The sequence below is a fragment of the Zonotrichia albicollis genome, chromosome 5 (assembly GCF_047830755.1).
Source record: "Zonotrichia albicollis isolate bZonAlb1 chromosome 5, bZonAlb1.hap1, whole genome shotgun sequence".
In the NCBI taxonomy this organism is placed as follows: domain Eukaryota; kingdom Metazoa; phylum Chordata; class Aves; order Passeriformes; family Passerellidae; genus Zonotrichia; species Zonotrichia albicollis.
This window is the reverse complement of record NC_133823.1, coordinates 20,817,260-20,838,406: the sequence shown is the minus strand read 5'-3', so window position 1 is coordinate 20,838,406 and position 21,147 is coordinate 20,817,260. Positions and strand designations below refer to the sequence as shown.

Genomic DNA, 21,147 nt, shown 5'->3' with positions numbered 1-21,147 from the left:
CAGTATAGCTGTAAAATCACATTTTCTTAATTTAAAGTGAGAGTTTTTCAGTTCCAGCTGCATGAGTCTCCCCACCACCACCACCACCAGCATCACTAAAGAAAACTAGCTGCTGTATCACTGTCACTTGCTCAGTTAAGTACAGGGAGAGGGAGGAATACATTTTTGTTCAATTTTTCCAGTTTCTTAAGTGTGTCTTATAAGTAATGATTGGTAATTTTGAAACTGATTGTGCTGTGATGCAGTCTGAAATAATTAGTGCTCTCAAACAAAAAAAGAAAGAATTTTGGTCCTGATGGATATTTGAGAATTATTTTAATATTATTATGCATCTTCCAGTAAGTAATTGCATTTTGTTTCTTCTCAACTAAGTAATCCTAGCTTCAGTTCCTTGCAGAACATCTCTTTAAAACCAAAACAGTTTAATCTTTTTCTTTTCTCCTCATGTCTCTTACAAGTAGCTTTATTGTTGCTCAGTGCAGGTTGGGGAAATATTTGTAGTATTATGACACATGGGACAAATTGAAGACTTTATTGTATTTACTGTAATAGTCTACTTTCAAAAACTTTACAGTTAACTTTGAGTGTTTACATACATATATTTCTATCTTCAGAGTAATTTCTCTCTTGGGTCATATTTTTAAAATATGTGCATCAGTAAACAACAGGTTTGCTGTCCATCAAGAAAACACATTTGTTTTGAAATATTTTTGTTTTCAGAAAGCATTTGCCTCTTGTCAGAAAACTGTGGTGCAAAAGGAGTGAATCTGAGAGTATAAAGTTGCAAATTCAAAAATTACATAGATCTTTTTAAAACTGAGTAGACTAATATCTGTGCCCCTGACAACAGGAGTTTGGAAATTAAAGCAGACCACCTTAGCAGATCTAGGGCCCCCCTATTCTGAAGGTAAAACACCTTTTTGTTCTCCCAGCTGGGGTTTAGCCAAGTTTTATTCAGGTACAGCTTCAGGATTCTACTAAAGACCTTTCTCTGAGGCCCTTTGAGAACACTAATTTTATAGGTTACAAAAGCCAGTTTTAAAGCATTTCCACTGAATCTGATGTTTTTAAGCCTTCAAGAAGAGTAGCTGACTTTTCTGTACAAAGCAAGTAAAAACCTCTGGTGACTTTACAAAAGTAATAATTTATCCCCTGTTAAAGACACATTGTCCAGTAAGTGGTTCTTGTGCCTGAGTTCTCTATTTTTTCCTTGAGTACTGGCATCAGCAAAAGGGCATTCATCCAGTGGAAGAAAAAATAGGGCAATTTTAGCAGTAAAAAACATATAAAAAATCCTCAAGTGCAGCACATACAACTCCATACAGCTCCAGTGATGAATTGTATAGTTTCTATTATATCAGTACAAGTATGACACTGCAGAAAATGGTCCTGACTTGGGCTCTGTGTTGGTGTCATTAGCTCAATAGTGCTGCATCCCTGGGATGCAGCTTGGGAGTGGATTGCTCCCTGTTTGTAGGGATCTGAAGGGATCACAGAACAAAACAAAGACGATCTGGCATTTCCTAAGCCAACTTAGCTTTTTTTCATCAACTGCTTTTCCTCTGAAAAACAAAAGAAAAAAATACATCAGGATTATTTATTTCCTCTGGCAGCGAGTTTCTCATTGAATCAGAACAGCTTGAGTTGAAAGCGAGTTTCAGTTTATCAGTGTTACAAATTTTATAGACTCAGAGAGGGAAATAGAAAAAGGAAATGGAGGAGAATGCTTCTGGTTTATAAGGTGATTTCATTTTTGCAACACTGCCTGTTTTAAATAACGAATCGAGTTTAGTTATCACAGCAAAACGAGAAGATGACAGCCTAAGTCAGCCTGTTAGGATTCATATGGATGTCTAGCTAGTGAAGCTACTCGTTGGACCCTTTTCAAGGAACTGCTCATGGGTTTTGACAACTTCATTCAAACTGTAGAGGAGTGTGCTGTGTTGCCTTCCCTCGCAAAAATCCCAGCCCTTGCTGAGTAGTTACTGGTGGTGCTGTGACTAAAATCCATCCTGGCTTGCTTTGATAAATTTCCTCTTTCTTCCTCATTCATCAGCATTCCCTGAGTACTTAACACGAGGATATCTTGCATGAGACTCTTGCTTGTCCTTTCACATTGTCTTCAGGGTGTATCTACAGCTTGCCCTTCATTGCAACACAAGGCTGTTCCAAACAAAATCCTTCTGTGAGGAAGCAAGTCTTGAGAAGGTGCCTCCAGGTGGGCTTTCCCACTGGGATGAGCAGAAGCAGCCCACCTTGTGCAGGTGCTCTGGTACCTCTGCAGCAGCTGCTCCTGCTTGGACAGCCTTGCCAAGTGCCATGCTGGCATCCTGAGCAGGAGGCTTGGCAAAGTAAGCAAGTGTGGCATGGGTAACCAGCCTGGCAGGACCAGGAGGGCTGCCATGGAGTGGCTGGACACAGCTGTGCCTCCAGTGGCCCGTGTAGATCGCCATCTGCTTTGGGCTACATTGAGCATCTCGCTTAAGTGTGATTTGGATAGCTTTGGTTTCACTGCTGCCAAATGGCTGATGGGAAGAGGCAGCTGCATACAGAGGAAACATTTGCCATCTGAGTTGAATACCTGGGTGGTGTGAAAACCCCAGTGTGTGTCTTTTTTTAAGGACCTAGGGGTTAGTGGTGAGGGACAGGGACAGCGGGGTGAGGAGAAGGAATCTTGTCCCTAGTGAAGCCAACAGAAACTTGAACGGGGCAAAGGCTTGCTAATCCCTTTGCAGGAAGAGCAAGGAGAGCACCGGAGACAATGCCCCAGGGTGCAGTGCTCCTCCTCTTGGGTTTCAGCAGCCCTATGTCCTGTCCTCCCACTCAGGTGACTGCATCCCAACACAGATCTCTTGAGCAAGGTGCTCAGAACAAATCCCTGTTTTCCCAGTTCTTCAGGTGTTGTTGCAAATGGTCCCCATGAGCAAGGGGGGCATCTCTTTTCAGCCTAGAGAGTAGTAGCGAGCAGGATGACTGATGATACTGTTTTTACCATGTGTTTTTCTCACTTTGCAAACCAGGACCCCCCTCTGCTCCTCGGAGTGCCATCTCAAATGTTAACGAGACTAGTGTCTTTCTGGAATGGATTCCCCCTGCTGATACTGGTGGAAGGAAAGATGTGTCTTATTATATTGCATGCAAGAAGTGCAGCTCACACTCGGGTCTGTGTGAGGCATGTGGCGGTCATGTCAGGTACCTCCCCCAGCAAACCGGCCTGAAAAACACCTCTGTCATGATGGTGGATCTGCTTGCTCATACAAACTATACCTTTGAAATTGAGGCAGTGAATGGAGTGTCCGACCAGAACCCCGGAGCCCGGCAGTTTGTGTCTGTAAATGTAACCACAAACCAGGCAGGTAAGTGGATCTTCAACCTGGGGCAATGTCTGGGGTGGGAGCCTGAGCCAGTCAGACCCAGTGCAGACCTCCCTTTGGAATGGGTGGGAGTCTCCAGGATGGAGGGCTGGACTATGGCCTCTTCAAATATGGGGGGTGGGAGTCTCATAGGTTATAATTACTGCAGTCTTCAGTATGTTTCTTTTCAGCAGAACACATTTTTAGGCTATGTGACTTTTCCTTTTACACTAGGCTATTTGGAGGTACCTCCGCTTTTTCACATGTTGGTGTATCCATCCACTAAACCAGGAAAAAAAGGCTGTCTTTCCTGTTGGGAAAGGGAAATTTCTAAGAGGCCATTTTGATTAAAAATGGCTAAAACATCTAAACTTTACAAACAGTTACCCTAAGAAAATTGGTTTTAGTGACTTCAGGAAATTTAATCCCACTTCTACGTTGTGATGCTCAAGTGACTGGGTTTAGGCTGATGAGGTATGGTACATTGTCACTGCTTCCCTGATCAAGTAGGGCTAGGATTTCACTCATGCTGTGTTATTCTTGGTTTGCACTATACAGACAGAGATCATGTAGACTGGTTTATTCCTTTGTCCAGGGCTCTAATCATTCTGCCCTTCCTTTGCCCAGAAGTTGAAATGACCTGTCACTCTTGACACAGGCATGGAGTTGCCATTGTCCGCTGTCACTTGGAGGTATGATGGGAGGCAAGAACATTATTACTTCTCGTAAAGCTCTGGAGGCTGACCTATCCTTCTCTGCTCCCTAATGCTCTGTGTTTTAGGGTCTCTACCTTTTCCTATCTGGCTTACTTCCTGCCATTTAATTTAGTGGCATTTATCATCATGAAGCCTTTCCAGGACTGCTAACAGGTGGCGTTGGAGACTGTGAGGGCTGTGCTGCCAGATCACTGTAGCCATCCCCTGCCTCCTCCAGACAAGGTTCAGCCAGCAAACCCAGTGGGCAATTCAGTGTGACAGCTGGATGCAGATTGGCAGATCCTCACTGTGGAGCAGAAAAACACTAGCTGGAGCAGGGCTGCATCTCATTCCTGCCACCCAGGTGTACCTGCACAGGCTTGGCAGCCAGCAGCAAGGAAGTGCAGATACCTGTCCTGGTAATTAAACTGGATTGTTGAAGTGTTGAACAGATCATTCATATGTTTCTTGAGGAGAGGAAATAGAGGCATGCTGGGAGTGCTGCTGATAGATGTGGCATGGAATCTGCTGGAGAAATATTAGAGGACAGCAGTATGACACCCATTAAAGGCACCTGTTTAGTGCAGATCAGTGGGTGTCACGGTCCTAATGCTGTTTACTGTTTTCCTGTTGTGAAGGCTGCTGCCAGTAACTCTGCTGTTGGAAGAAGTGTGTTTTCCTGTTAGTGGGTTTGCATTGGTACTTCATTGCTGCCACTGGATTTTCCCTGATGTGTGGCATTAAATCCACATAAATCTCAGTAAATGTAGCTGTGCATGAGGAGATGATACCTCGCTGATCAGTGAGGAAAAGGTCCTGGTTTGTGACTTATGTCCCAAACTCTCCATAGCTGCAGCAGAATTCATCCACATAGCTGCCTGCATCTCTGTGCCTCAGGCCAAGAATGATCCCCTTGCACAGCTATCACCTGCAGCTTTGTATTGGAAGGTCTCTTAGAGGAAATGGGAAACCTGTGACAAATGTGTCCCGTGCTAAGGACAAGTGGGTGAGTGTAGCTTCTGGTTAAGTCTTAGTGGAGCCACAATCACAGGAGATATTAGCGGATCAAGCTGTGGGTGTTTGATACACTGTGGGATGTTGAAATTGCACCTGTGTGCTCTCATGGTTGGTTCAACAGGAGGTTCTACCAAACTGCAGTGTAAAGAAAGCCATGGTGACTGCGTTTCCTTATCTCTCTGGCTGGTCCCAACATACATTTGTGAAGTGAGCCAGGCCTATCTGCTGGAGCTGTAGCATCAAATGGGCTACCCAGTGATGTGCTCTTTCAGCACTCCCCTGGGCCATCATCGGTGTGCCCATGCCAGAAATAAAACAGATGGAAAGAGGGACTTTTCAAACCTGACTGACTGCCAAGCATGGGGGGTGAGAATCTGGTTTTTAAGGTGCCTCCAAAAAATGTCCTTTGAGGCAAGTAATAGAGTGCTTCATACCCAGTGATTCTGAATATAAAGACACACCTCAACAGTCCTTTCTCAAGTAAGAGTAGTCAGGGCACATCTGGCTTCAGGGAGTCTCAGGCCACCTACCTTCCCCCTGGAATTATCTCTAAGAGGTGCAGCTCTTGTGTCTCATCTTTTCCCTTGCACAGGTTTTCTGATGGTGATTATATTTTCATAGAGGCTGCTTAATGAAGTTGAATCAGTGACACAAGGCCAACTGCAGCAGTAGGAGAAATCCTGCTACAAGATCTGTTGGCTGCAGGAAATTGAAAAATTGCATGCCATGGGATAGGTCTGGCTGCTGGAGTCCTGCTGGCACATATTCAGTAACCCGGCATTGCAGAGAAATGCCAGGATCTGTTTTGTTGGTTTGGCTTTTGTCCATCCCAAGAAGACCATGCTCATTTCAGAGCTGCAAAGAATGAGCAGGCAGTGAGTCTTCATGTGCACCACCTCTTCTGGGTATGGCAGCTTTTGGCAGCAGAAACCACCTCTGGGTTAGGCTCTCAAAGGGATTCCTTCCTGAAACAAAATGGTCGTTCTCTCCAAAATAGTTTGTCCCCCTTCTTCTCTCCTCTATTTAAATAATGAGTGAAAGAATTGGTGCTCGCAATCCATCTGGCATTTTCAGACTGATGTAATTTTACTCCAAACTTTTGAGAACAAATTTGGAAATACAGAGAGGGAACAGTAAACTTTTGTGCACAAGAAGAGGCTGATTGCTAATCTCCATTGGTGACCCCAGCATTCTTCTGTTCCTCCAGGCCTTGGAGACCTGGCAGTACTTGGGATGGGGCTGATCCATGCAGGACGCAGTGGCCCTTAGGCTCCAAATACAGGACTGTTTTTCCTGTAACCTCTTGCAATCTGCAAACCTCTGTTGTTTCAGTGGGATTTTGCTGGTGTTTTTCTGCTGGAAAAAGTGTGTCTAGAAAGGATGAGCAATGCCACATGCCCGAGAGACACAGAAATTGTGCTGGCCTCCGTTGTGGCTACCCTAGAGGTGCAGCAGGCAGACAGAGGACCTTCTTCCCTTTGTGGAGACAGGAGTTGACCCAACCATGATTTTTACCTATGGCATTGCTGCAAAATACATGTCCAAGGGACTTCCCAGCACAGGTGGTAGGGAGCCATCTGTAATGCAGTCTCACAGTGTGTTAAAAATTGTGCCTCGTGCACGTGGGCTGGAGCACAGTGAATAATTCATAAGTGCCAATGATAGGATCGAGTTGGCCATCCTTCCCTTGCTCACGGTTTTGCTCAAGTTTTCATATTTTTGAAACCTCCTCCTATTTAAATGGCTCCCACAGAACAGTCTGTGTGTACTGCTAATACTGAAGTTTGCTTTTCAAGTGACAACTGCATGACTTTTTTTTTTTCTCAGTGCTTTCACCAGGCTGGATGATTAAGGTATGCTGTCACTCTGGACAGAGATGAGTATCTCCCTTGAGGTCTCTCACCTTATCTGCCCTGTGTACAGCAAGCCCCCACCATGACGTCCTGGTCAGAGGCGTGTCTCCTAATGGGTCCATAGGGAGCAAGCAGTTTTGATTCACGGTTGCTGCTCACCCATTGTATCACTGCAGGAGCACACTGGAAAGATGCAATGTTTAAAACCTTTCTGGGCTTAAAACCTGCCAGGAGTATTCACTTTAAGCCAGCCTAAACAGCCAAGCAATTTTCTTTGCTTTTGATGTCAGCAAGTCCCATGCTGGGAATGGCTTCAGGCACAGAGCTGGCCTGGAGGTGGGGGGTATGAGAGTGGGGCAGTTCTCCTGCCGGCATCCCAGATGCCACAGACTCCTTTGCACTTAAAGACCTTCTCTGTGTGTGTTTTTAGATAAACCCCCTGCCTACTTTCTGTTTGAAAAGTCAGAAGCCACTGTTCAAACCCCTTCTGTGACCTGTATCATATTTTTGCCCTCCTTCTGGGCAAAGAGGAGAAGAAAGGTACAGATGTGTCTGCTAACAGAGGAGGAGTTAATATGTCTAATGCCTCAAGAAGTCTGCGTGTCTGAGGCCAAACCAGAGATAGAAGTTGCACCCTGTGGAGCAGCAGTGCTTTTTAAGCAAAGGTGTTGGAGGACAGAACCTGGCAACCTGTAGTGCTGTCTGGGAGGCAGACCTAGGTTCCTGCTTGACCAAAAACCACTAGATGCTTGGAGCAGCTAGAAGGCTCTTGGAGTGGGCAAGTGTGCTGAAAACCATAGTCCTTCCTTTAATTGCACGGGCTGGGATGCTGCAGTGGAGGGCAGCAAGGGAGAAGGTGTTTTCCATAGCAGTCAGGAGGTGTACATTCTTTGAAAAGCAGCCAAGGGCTATTTGGAAAGGGAAACTTGCAACTTAGAGCTTGCTGCAGTCTTGCATCAGTATCTGCATGCTCTTGAAACCGAGAGACTGCAGCCCTGCACAGTCTGGGAAGAAGACATCAGAAAATGAGGCAAGAGATGGGAACCACATTTCCAGAGATTGCCTTTGGGAACTGATGGGTTCCTGTAACATTCAGGGTCTGATTCTTCCAACTCTGAAGTCTTCACGGGTTTGTTTGGTTTGGCATGGGGAAGGAAGCAGTTTACTTATTTTCTTCAGGAATAGCAGAAAATTTCCAAGGGGATGCTGCAGTAGAGGCAGCATGTTCCATCATCTCACACAAGAAGCAAGATGGTCTTGCAGCTCTACTTTTCAGCCAGAACTGCTAGCCCAGGGTCTGCAAAAGCTTAAGCAGATGCTTGCTTCTGAAAAATTGCCTTTCCACAGCCAGCATGTTAGGCAGGGCTTGCCTTTAAACATCCATTGTAACCATACCTGATCCACTGGGCTGCTCCACCTTCCCAGCAGTGGTCACTAGTGGAACCATAGAAGGGCTAAGAGCAGGATGCACACACATCCCGGGCTTCCTCAGAGCTTTCTCCAACCTCCAGGGAACACCTCTTTGTGCTTTATAGCCCTTAATGGATTTTTCTCGCATGAATTTGTCTAATTATTTTATGGACTCTGAGAAAATTCTAACGGCTGCAGGCAATCCTTTAAGAATTTGGTATGCCTGGTAAGTTTAAACTCTGCTTTAGGTTCACACTGGCCAGAGAGGAGCTATTAGTGGCATAAATAGATATTTGAAGGTTTGCAATTGCCCATCTCTGTGGAAAGCACTGCCATTTAGAGATGCAGCTCTGGCTTTCAGCGTGTTAACCCAAGTATTGCAGCATTTAACCTAGAACAATGTTATCCTAAAGGAAAGAATGTCTTCCATACCAGGATGGGTGAATACAGGGGTATTTTAATACGTGCAGGTAAACTGTACTGCCTCAGAGACCACAGTCTCTATTTAAAGCTGAGTGCACCCTGCACTGCCCCTTGCAGCAGGATCTTTCTGCTGGCTGTGAATACTCTTCATGTTCAGGGAGATGTGAAAATTAGTGTTGATCTGCCAGTGAAGGTTCAGCCAGAAAGAGAATAATTTCTTTTGTGAAGTTCCACGCATATGCTGGTAATCAGCTTCAAGAAGTATTTTGTTGTATTTTTGAAGCACAATCTCATGCAATCTGAGCATGCAATCGCAGGCTGTGAAAAGCAAACACACTGGCAAAGTAAAACCTGAAAGCTGATGCTGTACAAAAGGTTGGTTGTTTGAATTTCTTGTTGTTGTTGTTTTTTGGTGATGGCTGCATTTGCATTGAATGCAAAATCTTCATCCAGCATCCTATTCCGGAGTCATGAGTTCACCCCAGTCCAGGTGGCTGGATGTCTGCTACCAAATGAATTATGGATCAGATTAATATTTTGCACTTTTATTTATAACTTCCCTATTGGTAATTGCTACTTTTTCATAGTTGTTATAAGTCTTTTTGTTATACTTCACATATTAGAAATACATGCTCAAATACTGAGACAAGTCTTTGGAATATGAAAAGAAATGCCCAAATTGCAATATGACTTTTAGTTAGAGGTCATTTTTTTCTGGAAGTACGTGAGACAACCCTGTGGTTGATGTAAGGACATTAAGGATATAAGGACATTAAAAGATGAAATAAAAACCATTTTCTTGCATCATTTCCATTTTGACATGAAATTAAAACATCTTATTTATAGATGAAAATAAAAATAGTAAGAAGTAGTTGTCTCTATCCACCCTTCTCCTTGAAAAGGGAAAAAGAAGGATGCTGAAGATCTCATTATGAGCTTGTCTGTTGTGTCACATTGTCTATTGTGCAGAAGGGTGCAGGTTTTACCATCTCCCAGTGGCAGTGAGACAAAACATCTTTATGGTGAAGCAATAAGTCTTCTTCAAAGTGTGCTATGCGTGAGGCATGAGGTACAAAAAGCAAATCCTAGGTTGTACCTGGGGAACATGAATCCATGGCCTGCACCCACATGGTGCCATGCAGATGGGTGTGAGGGAGAAAGAGCTACCCAAATATTTGGCTTGAGAGGCTGCAACCAGCAGGATTTGCACGGCTCTGTAACATCCCCAAGCCACCAGAATCCCCAGCAGCAACATCACCTCAGGCTTGGGGTAAAATAGCAGATATTGGGCAATCTTAGGGGCAATCTGAGACCAGGTCTTTAGAGGTGTATAAGTAGCAAATACTGACTTTTTTTCCAAAAAGCATACAGCAGGCCATGCTGCAATCACATGTAGTAAGAACTTCACAAGGTCAGAGCTTTAAGAAACTTGTGCCTTTGCAGGGCATTACTCATGTTACATTACAAGAGTGATAGAGTTGGTTTAAAATCTTATTTCCCATTTTACTGGCATATTTTTAAAGCATTGCCAAGTAATCTTATACTAATCTAATTCCAACCCCCTTAAAACACGTTCTTCAAGGCCAGGGAGTTTTCTTTGTATTGTGCTGAGCACAGTACCTGGCAGAGACCAAAAGTAAAGCATCTGGAATGGTTCCACTGCCCAGATGACATCAATTTATGGACTTTTTTTTCCCCCCATGAATGTTGCTTTTAAATTTCTCTGCTGATAAAGTCCCATTCAGCTCTTTAATCTCAGTCTGCAAGCTGGTAATTCCATTGTCTCCTATGTTATTTCTCTGATTTTAGCATTAAAAGTAGTTTTACATTTTTAACAGTCTGCATAAATGATACTGTGGAGAGTACTCTTAAGACATCAGGACTCCAAAATAGCCAAAAAAAGAATGTAAAAATACTTTCAGTGCTGTTAGAGAAATAGCAGTGGACTTGCAGGCATTTAATAAATAAATTTAAATAAAACAAGCCACTTGTTCTCTGTCTGCAGTAGCAAACCAAGTAAGCTCTTTATGGTAATCTCCCTCAAACACTAAATATAACAGTGGAGGAAACAGGAGTTTGGACATTTGTGTTTCAGTAGTTGTGCACTGAAGAGCTGGGCTATAGAAACACTGCTTAGGGTATGGTGGCTTCACAGGGCATTTTTCCTTTCCCGTGCACCCATCATGCTATTCAAAGGAATTTGTAGGAGCGTGAAGGTGTGAGTACATACATGGCAGTGTGGGTGCTGTGCTTTATTTGAGGTTGCCATGGTTTAGTTGAGGTTTTAGGGCATGGGTTGGACTCAATGATCTTGAAGGTCTCTTCCAACCTAGTGTTTCTGTGATTCTGTGCCTTTGTGTGTGTATGACCGTGCAGGACACGTGCTGGACAGAACACAGAGGTTACCCACCCTTGTGGGTATCTGTGAGAGCTTGGTAAAGTTCAGACACTTCAGGTGCCTTCCACTCTTCGTGTCCTTGTGCCAAATTGCTGCCTAACGGGCCCACATTTGAAGAGGGTGGCTCTCTGTGCTGCAAGGCCGCCCAGCAGTTCTCTGGTCCCTTCTTTCTGTCTGATTTCTTTTGCCATGAGCATGACCCTTCTTTAGTAAGCAGTTTGTAATATTTATTTGTTCATATGGTCAGATTTTTTTTTCCCTTGGCTGCTGTTGTGCCTGATGTCTGCACCCACACAGCAAGCTGGCTTCTGTATCCCAGGAAGGATTTTGCTGCATCAGAACTGGGCTCCAGCTCTCAATGTGCATCAATTACAGGTTCCCAGTTAGTGTTTATAGTATCAGGCTGAAATGCTTTTCTCCCCTGGATTGCTTCTCAGTGGAGAGGTGTTGTTTCAGTGAGGCTTAGAATGTTTTTCCACATTTTCTGTTGTGGTTGCTATTACAATATATTTTGACAGCAAATCCCTTGCTCATTCCTTGAAAGATTTCCAAAATGCTACTTCTGACACTTGCATTACTTGCAAAGGGCTAATGTAATAGAAGCAGTAGAGCTGGCTAGTACTTTTTTCCAGATTACTGCCCTTTCTTTCCCCACTGTGGGGACAGGGAGGGGAGAGCTCTAGCTGAAGAGCTGAGAGTAGCACTAAGGTGACAGACAACCCAGCAATAAATGATATTTCTTCCACAGCAGCTGGGCCAAAGTTCAGCTGCATGCAAATACTACAAAAAGCTCAAGAGCTGGAAGGTTTTAATTAAAACACACTTCTGATGTGCTCTTTTGCCAGCGTGATGGAATGCTTGCTGCATCTCCTGGTCCTGGAGGAGCAGTCCTGATCAAAAGCAAGTAACTAATGGGATTTCCAGCTAGATCACTACAATAGAAATCACCAGAAGGGAAGTGTTATTATTTATTTATTTTCCTCTTTTTTCGGGCTTGGCAATTTCTAAGAATACAAGCTCTGATCAAAAGGCCCTGCACGAATCAATGTGGAGCACCCACTGGCTATGGTGGTGCTGGGTGAGGGTTTTTCTGCTGCAGTGCAGGAAACTGTGCTGAACCACTGCTCTTTGTGCAGAGGGGCCAACCACACTGGGCTGATCCTCTAAGTGCTTTGGCAAGCCATGGAGAGAGCGCTGGTCTGGGGAAATGGATGGAAAAACCAGCAAATTCTCTTATGCATCTGACCAAATCTGCCCTGTGGGTTTTGCCCAGAGGTGGTGGGTGTGCAGGGTCGTACAAGGAGCCTTTTGCATCTGGCCCCCGGGCTCTGCAGAGAGAGAACAATGCCTCAAAAGCAAATTTGGAGAATTAGGTGGAAAATGCCAGTGGAGGGCACCAGCACTGCTCACTGCCTTTGCAGGAATACACAGCACAATTTCCCACCGTGCTTGTGCAAATCTTGTGCCGCTTTGCTCTCTGTCCCTACAGGAGGCACAAGGAAGCAAAGTTGAATCAGGTAAAAGCACAAAACTGTGCTGCTTTCCCTCCCTCCTTAGGTTTGCAAGGGTTTATGGGACCCTGTGTGCCATTTCTTTGTAGCTTCTTTCCAACTTTCTGCAGTTTGCCTCAATCCAAGGAGAGAAAGTGCTGTTCAGCCAAGTAGATTATTAATTATTCTGTTTCCTGAGTTGCCTTGCACACAGTTCAGCATTAGTGTGGCTTATTACAGGGGGGCTGATCTGCACCACATATTATCCTGTCAGCTCCAGAGCTCTGCCTTCCCCACAATGGGCTCCTGCTTGGATCATTAAGCCATGAAACCCCATGATTCTGCCTTGTTCTCCTGAGGGGTGCCACCAAGAGCATGAAATTGTTTGCTGTCCTTGTTGGAGACTTATGGCCTGAGCCTTTAAACACCTGGCCATGCAAGGACAGTTTCCACAGAGAGGTGCTCTCACCCAGTTCAGTAAACTGGAAGACTATCACTGCAGAAATGACTGGGTTATTTAATTTATTGTACATCCCTCTGTCTCAGCTGCAGCTCAGCCCCTGCAAGGACATGGAAAGGAACTGGAGGGTGACTGGGTAAGGATACACATGAGGGCACAGACCTATCTCCACCTTTTCCAAAACTGCAGACAGCAACTAGCAAAGCTGGGTTTCCATGAAGGACAAAATGCCCAGTGCCTTCTGCAGAGGTGTTGCACCAAACCCTCTGCTATATGTTGGCTGAAGCTTCAAGGGGGTCTTCTGCCAGAGTTAAATAGCCCTGAGGGCTTTAAGTGCTATTTGCAGCCCCTGCAGAACATCTCTACAGAGCAAAAGAAATCCTCCATAAAGTAGTCAGTTGATAATGTTTTTTGTGCTCTAGTAACAATTATGCATCTGTTGTGGCCTCACACTCTTCCTCTGTCTTCTGATATTGGTCAGTGAATGAGAACTGCTATTTTAAATTCAGTTTGTACAGTGTCCTGTTCTTCATTAAGGGCAAAATGGGGAAGTTAAATACATAGTCATTATGCAAATTAATGCAAGTTGGCTCAGCTCTCTTGTATGCAGACCTGATGGATACAGCATTATAGGAAGGGATACCCAATGTCAGTAAAAACTGCTATTTCGATGCCTAAAACTTTATGCATTGCCTTCATCAGGGAGGTTTTTCAGACATCTGGTTCATTAATGGGGGAACTGGGCATCGAGGTGTGGTGTGACAGGCCAGAGGACACACACCAGGACTGGGACTTGTTGCTCCTTGCCCCTGCTGAACTCTTCCCGTAGGGCTGGAGCACTAAGGTGCATTGGAAATGTTTCCTAACCTGTTTGCCAAACTAACTTAAGACAGAAAAAAGAGGCTGGCCAGAGTCCATTGGAGATGGGCTGTTGGGTTTGGGATTGCTTTTTCTGAATGTGGTTTCAGTTTCACTGCAGCATTAGAGATAGAAATGTCAGACACCAGTGTATTTATCCAAAGCATTTAGTGAGCTAAAGTGTGCTGAATAGCTTGGGGAAATGTGTGACAGGGGGCCCCTTTGCTCCCAGTCTTAATTGCTTGCAATAGTGAAAATTTCCTCCTTTCCTCTTTTGCACCTTCTGTCAGGAGAGGCAATCTTTGATCCAAGTCCAGCTGAGTGCAAGGTGTTGCCTTCAATACATCTGCTCAGTGAACTGTGCTTTGTCTTCTAGAAAGGGAGCTGTTAATAATGTGACAGTGTCCATTCCAAGCTGTTACAAATTCCAGTGCCCAGGCGATTAAATGTGACTGAAATCCTGCTTGTTTTGATTTGGTATCTAGCAAGAGAGCAATTGCTACCTGTTCAGTAAATACAGTTGGGTTTTAATTTGGCCTCTGACAGTAATAGTATTTAGAGTGGCTTGGCAGCTGTTCACTGATGAGGGTCCACAAAAAGCACTTAACAAAATCAAGTGATAGCAGGAATAAACTGCTAAAGACACTGGCGCTGTGTTTATCCACCTGGGCACTTTAGCAGAGATTTCAGGGGCTCTTCCCAGTTTCTTTCAGCCTGGATCACGAGCCCATCTGCCAGGGACCGGTGAGGTGCTGCCTCCCAGCCAGGGGCTGTGTCAGGCTCTGGGGTCACACTGCCTCTGCTCCCTGGTGCCCAGGGCTGAGCCCCAAGCAGGTGCCCTGGGGGCTGTGCCAGGGGTTGGATGGAAGAACATCCAAATATCAGGGGTATGGAACTATCAGGTCTCCTGCCTCCCTGTCTCCATCTCCAGCTACTCTGCCTCACAGAAGTAATGATCCTGGGGATGAGGCATGCACATAGCTCATAAACCAGTGGCCCATGGAAGTTCTGTGCACTTTGCCCTAGCAGGAGGAGAGCTTTGGCAAGCTCACCAGCCGCCTTCTCCCTTTGCCATGAGGGTGCTTGAAAACTTTAGAGATGCCACAAGTCAGACAATTTTACAGCTGCTGTTTGGCTGAGTAGAGGAGTGTTTTCCTCTCCAAGAGAAGCAGCAGCTATTTTTCACAGAGCAAATGAAGCCACCTGTTGGGTTAACTGGGCTTTATTCAGTCCCCAGGCTGCCTTGCACAACCTTTAGGGCCCATAGGAGTCTTTGAAGTACCATTGAATTTCATTGTTAATGTCACAGTCATTTACTGTGAATGGAAAAGGGTCGGTTTTTTCACTCCCAGGCATGAATAAACTCTGTAGATTGCAGGAAATAATCCCTCTTAAAGGGGAGTTGAAAGTGCTGTCTTCTAATAGAAGAGACCTGGTACTGAGCAGATGCCTAGGACTGCTCCACGTCTTCTCGAAAATACTGGATTTTGCTCAGTGAGTAGAAACAGAATAAATTAAATGAAAGGAAAGCAGCTGATGACAAGGTAATACATGTGTCAGAGAAGGGGAGGGAGTGGTGAAGGAAAAGTACATAATGTGGATGACTTTAATTATGTGGAAGGTGGGAAGATTGACTTCCCTATCCTGAGTGGGGTGTGTGAGAAGATACATTAGTCTGTATTCTAGCAGAGGTTGATGAGGTCTTCTCCAAGATGTTAGTAGTTGCTTGGATGAAAAAGGGTGCACTTGCTGGTAGTATTTATGAGAGCTTTAATTACATTTCACAGACTGACTTCCAATTAGAAGGGAAAGTAGGGGTGAGAAGATGAACGAAAAGATGTACAGCATGTTTTAAGAGCATGGTGATAAATCTATGGCTAAGGATTATGGCAAACAAAGTAGTCGTACATCATGGCATCATTTGCAGACTTATATTTTTAGATGCTTACTCTAAGTTCCCTTCCACCTCCCCCCATCACAAGCAAAATTCATGTAAAGGGGTCAAACACAGGCCTCTGGTACTCCTCTTCCAAGATGAAAGTCGAAGATCATTTGCAATTGCTGCAATACAGAGCTGTTACTTCTTTTCCTTTCTTTTTTTTTTTTTTTTTGCTAATTCATTAACTGTGTCATAAAATGGCACTCCAGAAAAGGTAGACAGAGACAGATCACAATATTTGTCCCCATGCTGCATGAATAGTGGGAAAATATTGCTGTCATCAGTGCATGCTTTCTCATTGCTGCAGACTCTCACATTTAGAATCATGGTTTGGACTGGTTTGAGTTATCCTTGCTATAATCTCACCTAAACAGCTTCTTCTGCAGATGACCATGATGCCCATTTATTTTTATGTCAGGAGGTAACACTCAAAGGGGAGATACATCAATTGCTCAGCTCTGGCTTAATTCCCTCTGCACTGTGGTAAACCAGGGACTTTGCCACTGACTTCACTGCAAGGACAGTGCCTCCATGTCTGAGTGGCACTGCCACAATTCTCTCATTACACCCCTCAGAAAGAAGCTTCTCTGTACTCTTTACTTGTGGTGTAAGCTGCTTGCCAGTATCACCATCCATAGATGGTGCAGGTAAGAGGTTTTGTCTAACAACAGCAGCGTTAGAGAAACGGCCAATACTTTGGATCTGGTGGTATTGGTAATTAAACTAAAGGTAAGTGTGCAGACAGTTCATGACAAACACTGAAATTCTGGCTGGAGAATAGGAGGGACTGGCTAGTGAGATTGCCTTTGTTTCAGGTAACATTGTTCCTCCCCCTGATTCCTAAAAGGGTTAACAGTGTTCCTTAAACAGCAGTGAAATGGCTTCAGTGAAGCAGTGGAAGTACTTCACCAAATGGAATTTTTTTTCTCTTCTTTCATTCCATGATCACACTTGGTAAGCTAGAACAAAGCAAAGGAGAAAACTCCTCTTTCTTTGGTTATGCTGAAAACAAATCCTTGTTTATTTAAAAGTGGCTGTGTCAGGAGGAAGGTATGATGGAGTATAATTGCCAAATTCTTATTTGGTAATTAGTATCTTGCAGCCATCTCAACGCTGTTAAGATGCAGGCATAATTGCACATAGGATGCATATATTTATCATGGAAGTTGGCACTTCAGACCATTAGGAAGTATCTGTAGCTTTGCTGTATGCTGCATATAGATTAATCTAGTTTAGGAGACTTAAGAGCCTGTCAGAGATGCTCCCATCATCCAAGCAGTTGTAACATCAGGTGCTGGAGAACACTTGGAGAGGCACCAGATGGTTTCCATAGCCCTGCTGCAATAATTTTGTGGGTTCCTGATATTTGTGCATTTCCAGAGGTTTACCTCTTGCTGGCTGCAATATTAACCTCTGCCTGCTTTATTTACACACATTATAAAAAATACACAAATAAAGTGGTCAGGAGGGAGGAGTGTTGCATTTGTGCTCTGTTGTGCAGGGTATTTCTGCATGCCAGCATTGGAGGAGAGAAACCTTGACTCTTGGGAGCCCCTGAGAAAAGGCCTGTGAAGTAACCCCAGATACATGTCACAGGTACAGGGCTCTGCCTCCTTGAATGAAAAAAAAATTGTTGTAGGGAATTAAACATGTTCCCTTGTCAGCCCATCAAAGAAAGTCTAGGTAGAAGCAGCATATTGCAGAAATAAGCCTGGAAGTTTTGTCTAGGAATAAGATAGGAACAACTTGCCAAGGGAAGATGATTTTCAACAAAAGATCATAGCTAGAAACTCATCACTCAGGGCTTTTTAATTAAGTGTTTGGGAAGAAATGGGCAAATAAGATCTCAGGGGAGAGATTGTTTCAACCACAGGCTTAAGGCTGCCACCAAAGATGAGAGTGTGCATGCTGCAGTGGAAGATGTTAACTGCAGGCCTGGTAGTGCTTTGTGAGCAGCAGGAGTGTCCCTGCTGCACTTGCATTTATAGGCTGCAAAAGAGAGTGAAGTGATTTCCCAAGGTCACCCATCAGTTCATGAGCAGGGCCAGGGAGACACCAAAAGTCACCAGGGTCTAGTGGCACTCTGCTTTGCTGGATTCGAGGTGGAGACGTAAATGTAACGTATTTATTGTGTCCTTCCTTTAGTCCCCATGGATTTTGACTGATTTTAGAGCTCTACACAGGAATACAGGGTTAGAGATTGAATCCTGGTGTACATTCAAGTCCTACCTGATGAAGGACTGAAGTACAAGACCATAAATAGGATCTCTTCCAAAAGGGAAGGGCAGATTTTCTTTCTGTTAACCTGCAGTTGACCATAGGTCCAAGTGGATTTCTGTTTCATTCATTTCTTTGGCTAATTCAATACTTTGAAGGGATGTATTTTATTTTGTCTTCCTATAGTGGATCAAATTCTTGTCTTGCTTGTGTGGAAGCTACTTCTGATGAAGTCAGTGAGTAGCTTCTCAAATAGATAAATGCAAGGAAGGGCCTGATGTCTCAGGTAGGTTTGATCACCACACTTCTTTCTCTGGATGTCTTCACAGCTGCTCTTGTGTTTCTGTTTGGGCTCTAAAAATTTTGGCTCTAAACATAAATAATTTATTTCCCCAGGATATTGAGGAATCAAGATTATCTTGTGCATGAAAGTGCTATCATTCTGATTTTTGTTGTTTTATCAATGCAGAGTCCTCCCCACATTCTGAAAATCCTTTTGCCCAGGTCATTCAGTATATAGTTGTAGTATATGATTTGACATGCCTTACTGAGGAAAAGATGAAGCAGAACACCAGATTTATTACTGGGTCACTGACTGAGATATTTTTTGAGTTCCCAGAGCTTTATCATAGTGGCCATCCTGGGTCTTGTTAGTAAAGAGATTATCTCAAGAATTAGATCACTGAGATCATAATACACTGCTGTGTTAGACAAGGTTCATGGCTGAGAGAAGATATGGCATTTACTGGGCCTTTTAAATGTCACATCCAGACTTTAAAGGCCATAGTCTTAGAATAAACAAAAGAGAATGCAGCTAGCTCAAGCAGCTTTAAAATGAGCAGCATCCTGGTGATCCAGAGGGAACTTGTGGTCCATATTTATGCAGCAGATGCCAGACTAACCAGCCACTGGAAACCATGCAAGGGTGATAGCAGTGTCTTTCTTGATATACAAGGTAAGGTGGGCCTGTGTGTTGAGCATTCTTTCCATTTAGCTGCAGAAGGAAGTAAGTAATATGAACTTCTTATCAGAGTGATGCACAAGAAGTTAGACTGGCATTAATGGCTTTTGAGTAATTTTGGTTGGAGTACAGTAAATGAAGTGATTGAATACCACACAAAGTAAGCAGTCTCTGCAAGCAGTTGCTTGGCAGTTGAATGACTGGATGGAATTTATTTTTTTTCTGTTTTCTTAGCTATGTGATAGTTCAAGTGGATGATAACACTGGGCAAAATTTATTTCTTTCCTCAGATGCATTCTTCACTGATAGAAACAGGCCCATAGGAGGGTAATCCACAGAGCTGAAATCTGTACACTGCAGTGCTATAGAGCATAAAAATGCATGTGGGCAGTTCCCACTGATCAGATGTGATAGTTCAGTATCTGCAGGCCTTGTAAAATCAGGCTTTTTTGTAATTTTTATGAACTGATAAATGTTGACAAATTGCTTGGAAATTTACTGTCAGACTTCAGATTTAAAAACTACACTTGAAGCATGCATCCTTTCTTCAGGCTCTCCTTGATTTTTTTTTCCTGTGTGGTTTATGGAAGTGTGCATGTGCGTACATCTATATTTAAAATTGTCCTTTTCTCTTTTGTTTTTCATGCTCTCAGTAACTGTTATATTGATTTTTTTAAAACAATTTTTTTCTTTAGTACTAATTTCTAGAACAAAGTTCAGTTATATCTTAAAATGTTTTATTCTTTTAACCAAGTGGCATGATGGAGCAGCAAGTTACTATGTGGCGAAGTTTGGTAATCTGCCCTCAAGAGTGAATTGTTATTGATTTAAAGGAAGATGAAAAGTCAGTGGTCTTTTGTGGGAGGGCTAAATGATCTCTTTTGGCCTTAAGATCTAGGTATATTGATTTAAAATTATCTTGCTTTACCTGCTGCCTATAAATTTACAAATTCAAGTTAAATGAACATAAAACACATTCTGTTTGAGTCCACTGTATTTGTACAGGATTTTAACAAAACCATTTAAAATGTTGTTCTTTTTATTAATTCTGCCTAGCTGTATATAGCTCTCTTAGAGAACTCCTCATTTTGGGGGGGCAGTCTAGCAACATTTGTATACTTCACTGTAATTGAATCCTGATGCAAATCCAAGTCTTTGTTATTCTTGCATTCACTGCAGTGACCTTGATAATGTGAATGCTTCACCTTTGCTGCTCCTTGGAAGGCAGTCCTGTGAAATGGGATCAATTACGTGCATTGCTAGGCTCCCATTTTCAGTACCACGGAATTAAAAACAGTTAGAGCTAGTTAATGGGCTTCCCCCTTGTGGGAGGGAGGGGCTGGGGGAATGAACAAAGGAGAATAGAAGCTGAATTGTTTGAGAGGAGGTAATCTCTGTTTTGTTTCTGCTATAGATTAGGAATGATCAATTATCATGTCAGAAGGCAGAGAAGCTAATATGCCCCAGAATCTACACATAGTTATTTAATCATCCTGCCTGATGCATGGCATTCATCATTCACGTTTTTAATGCCATTTAGTGTTATAGTCTCACATTTATGCAGGGAACATTTAGGGAGAGAGAGCCATGCTAATAGGCAACGACCTGGGGAACAGAATAGTGGGGAACCTGTATGGTTTGATTTCTGTCTGCTCAATCTCAGCAGCCTGAGCCCTGGACCCATGCAAACTGTTGTACATGTCTGATCTTGAGATGTACCCCTGACTCAAGGCATCATCTGAAGGAAAACCTTCATGAGCTCCCATCTGTACTGGGTGGGTAATTCTCAGTGGTGCTGGAAGCTGCTTTTTTCCAAGAGCAAGTGGCAGCTAACGTCATCACAGTCCTGTGAAGGAGACAGGCAAATGCCTGTGAGCAGCTGGTGTTGGTGCAGTGAGCTCTAGTATCCGTGCCATCCTGTCATCTGCTGCTTGGACTACTTTCAGACGTCCTCAAGGCACAATTTCAGCCAGCCACTAGATGCAGTGAGCACTTGCAGCATAAAGATTGGTTAAAGGAGAGTCACAAATGTGCAGGGTGCTACCAAACAGGCACGTGTTTTATGTATTGCAT

General features: G+C 43.7%; 1 protein-coding gene across 17 annotated transcripts in view; it reads left to right on the top strand.

Moving 5' to 3' along the window:
• EPHA5 (EPH receptor A5) overlaps nucleotides 1-21,147 on the top strand; it is a 195,789-nt gene that overhangs the window by 111,568 nt on the left and 63,074 nt on the right. For 10 of the 17 annotated variants that reach the window (XM_005484643.4, XM_005484639.4, XM_005484642.4 and 7 more), the window contains exon 5: nucleotides 3,021-3,356. The exons of the other annotated variants lie outside the window; for them this stretch is intronic. In XM_005484643.4, coding sequence (XP_005484700.2) covers nucleotides 3,021-3,356 — 336 coding nt within the window. The remainder of the gene's footprint in view (nucleotides 1-3,020; nucleotides 3,357-21,147) is intronic. 17 annotated transcript variants of the gene reach the window in all.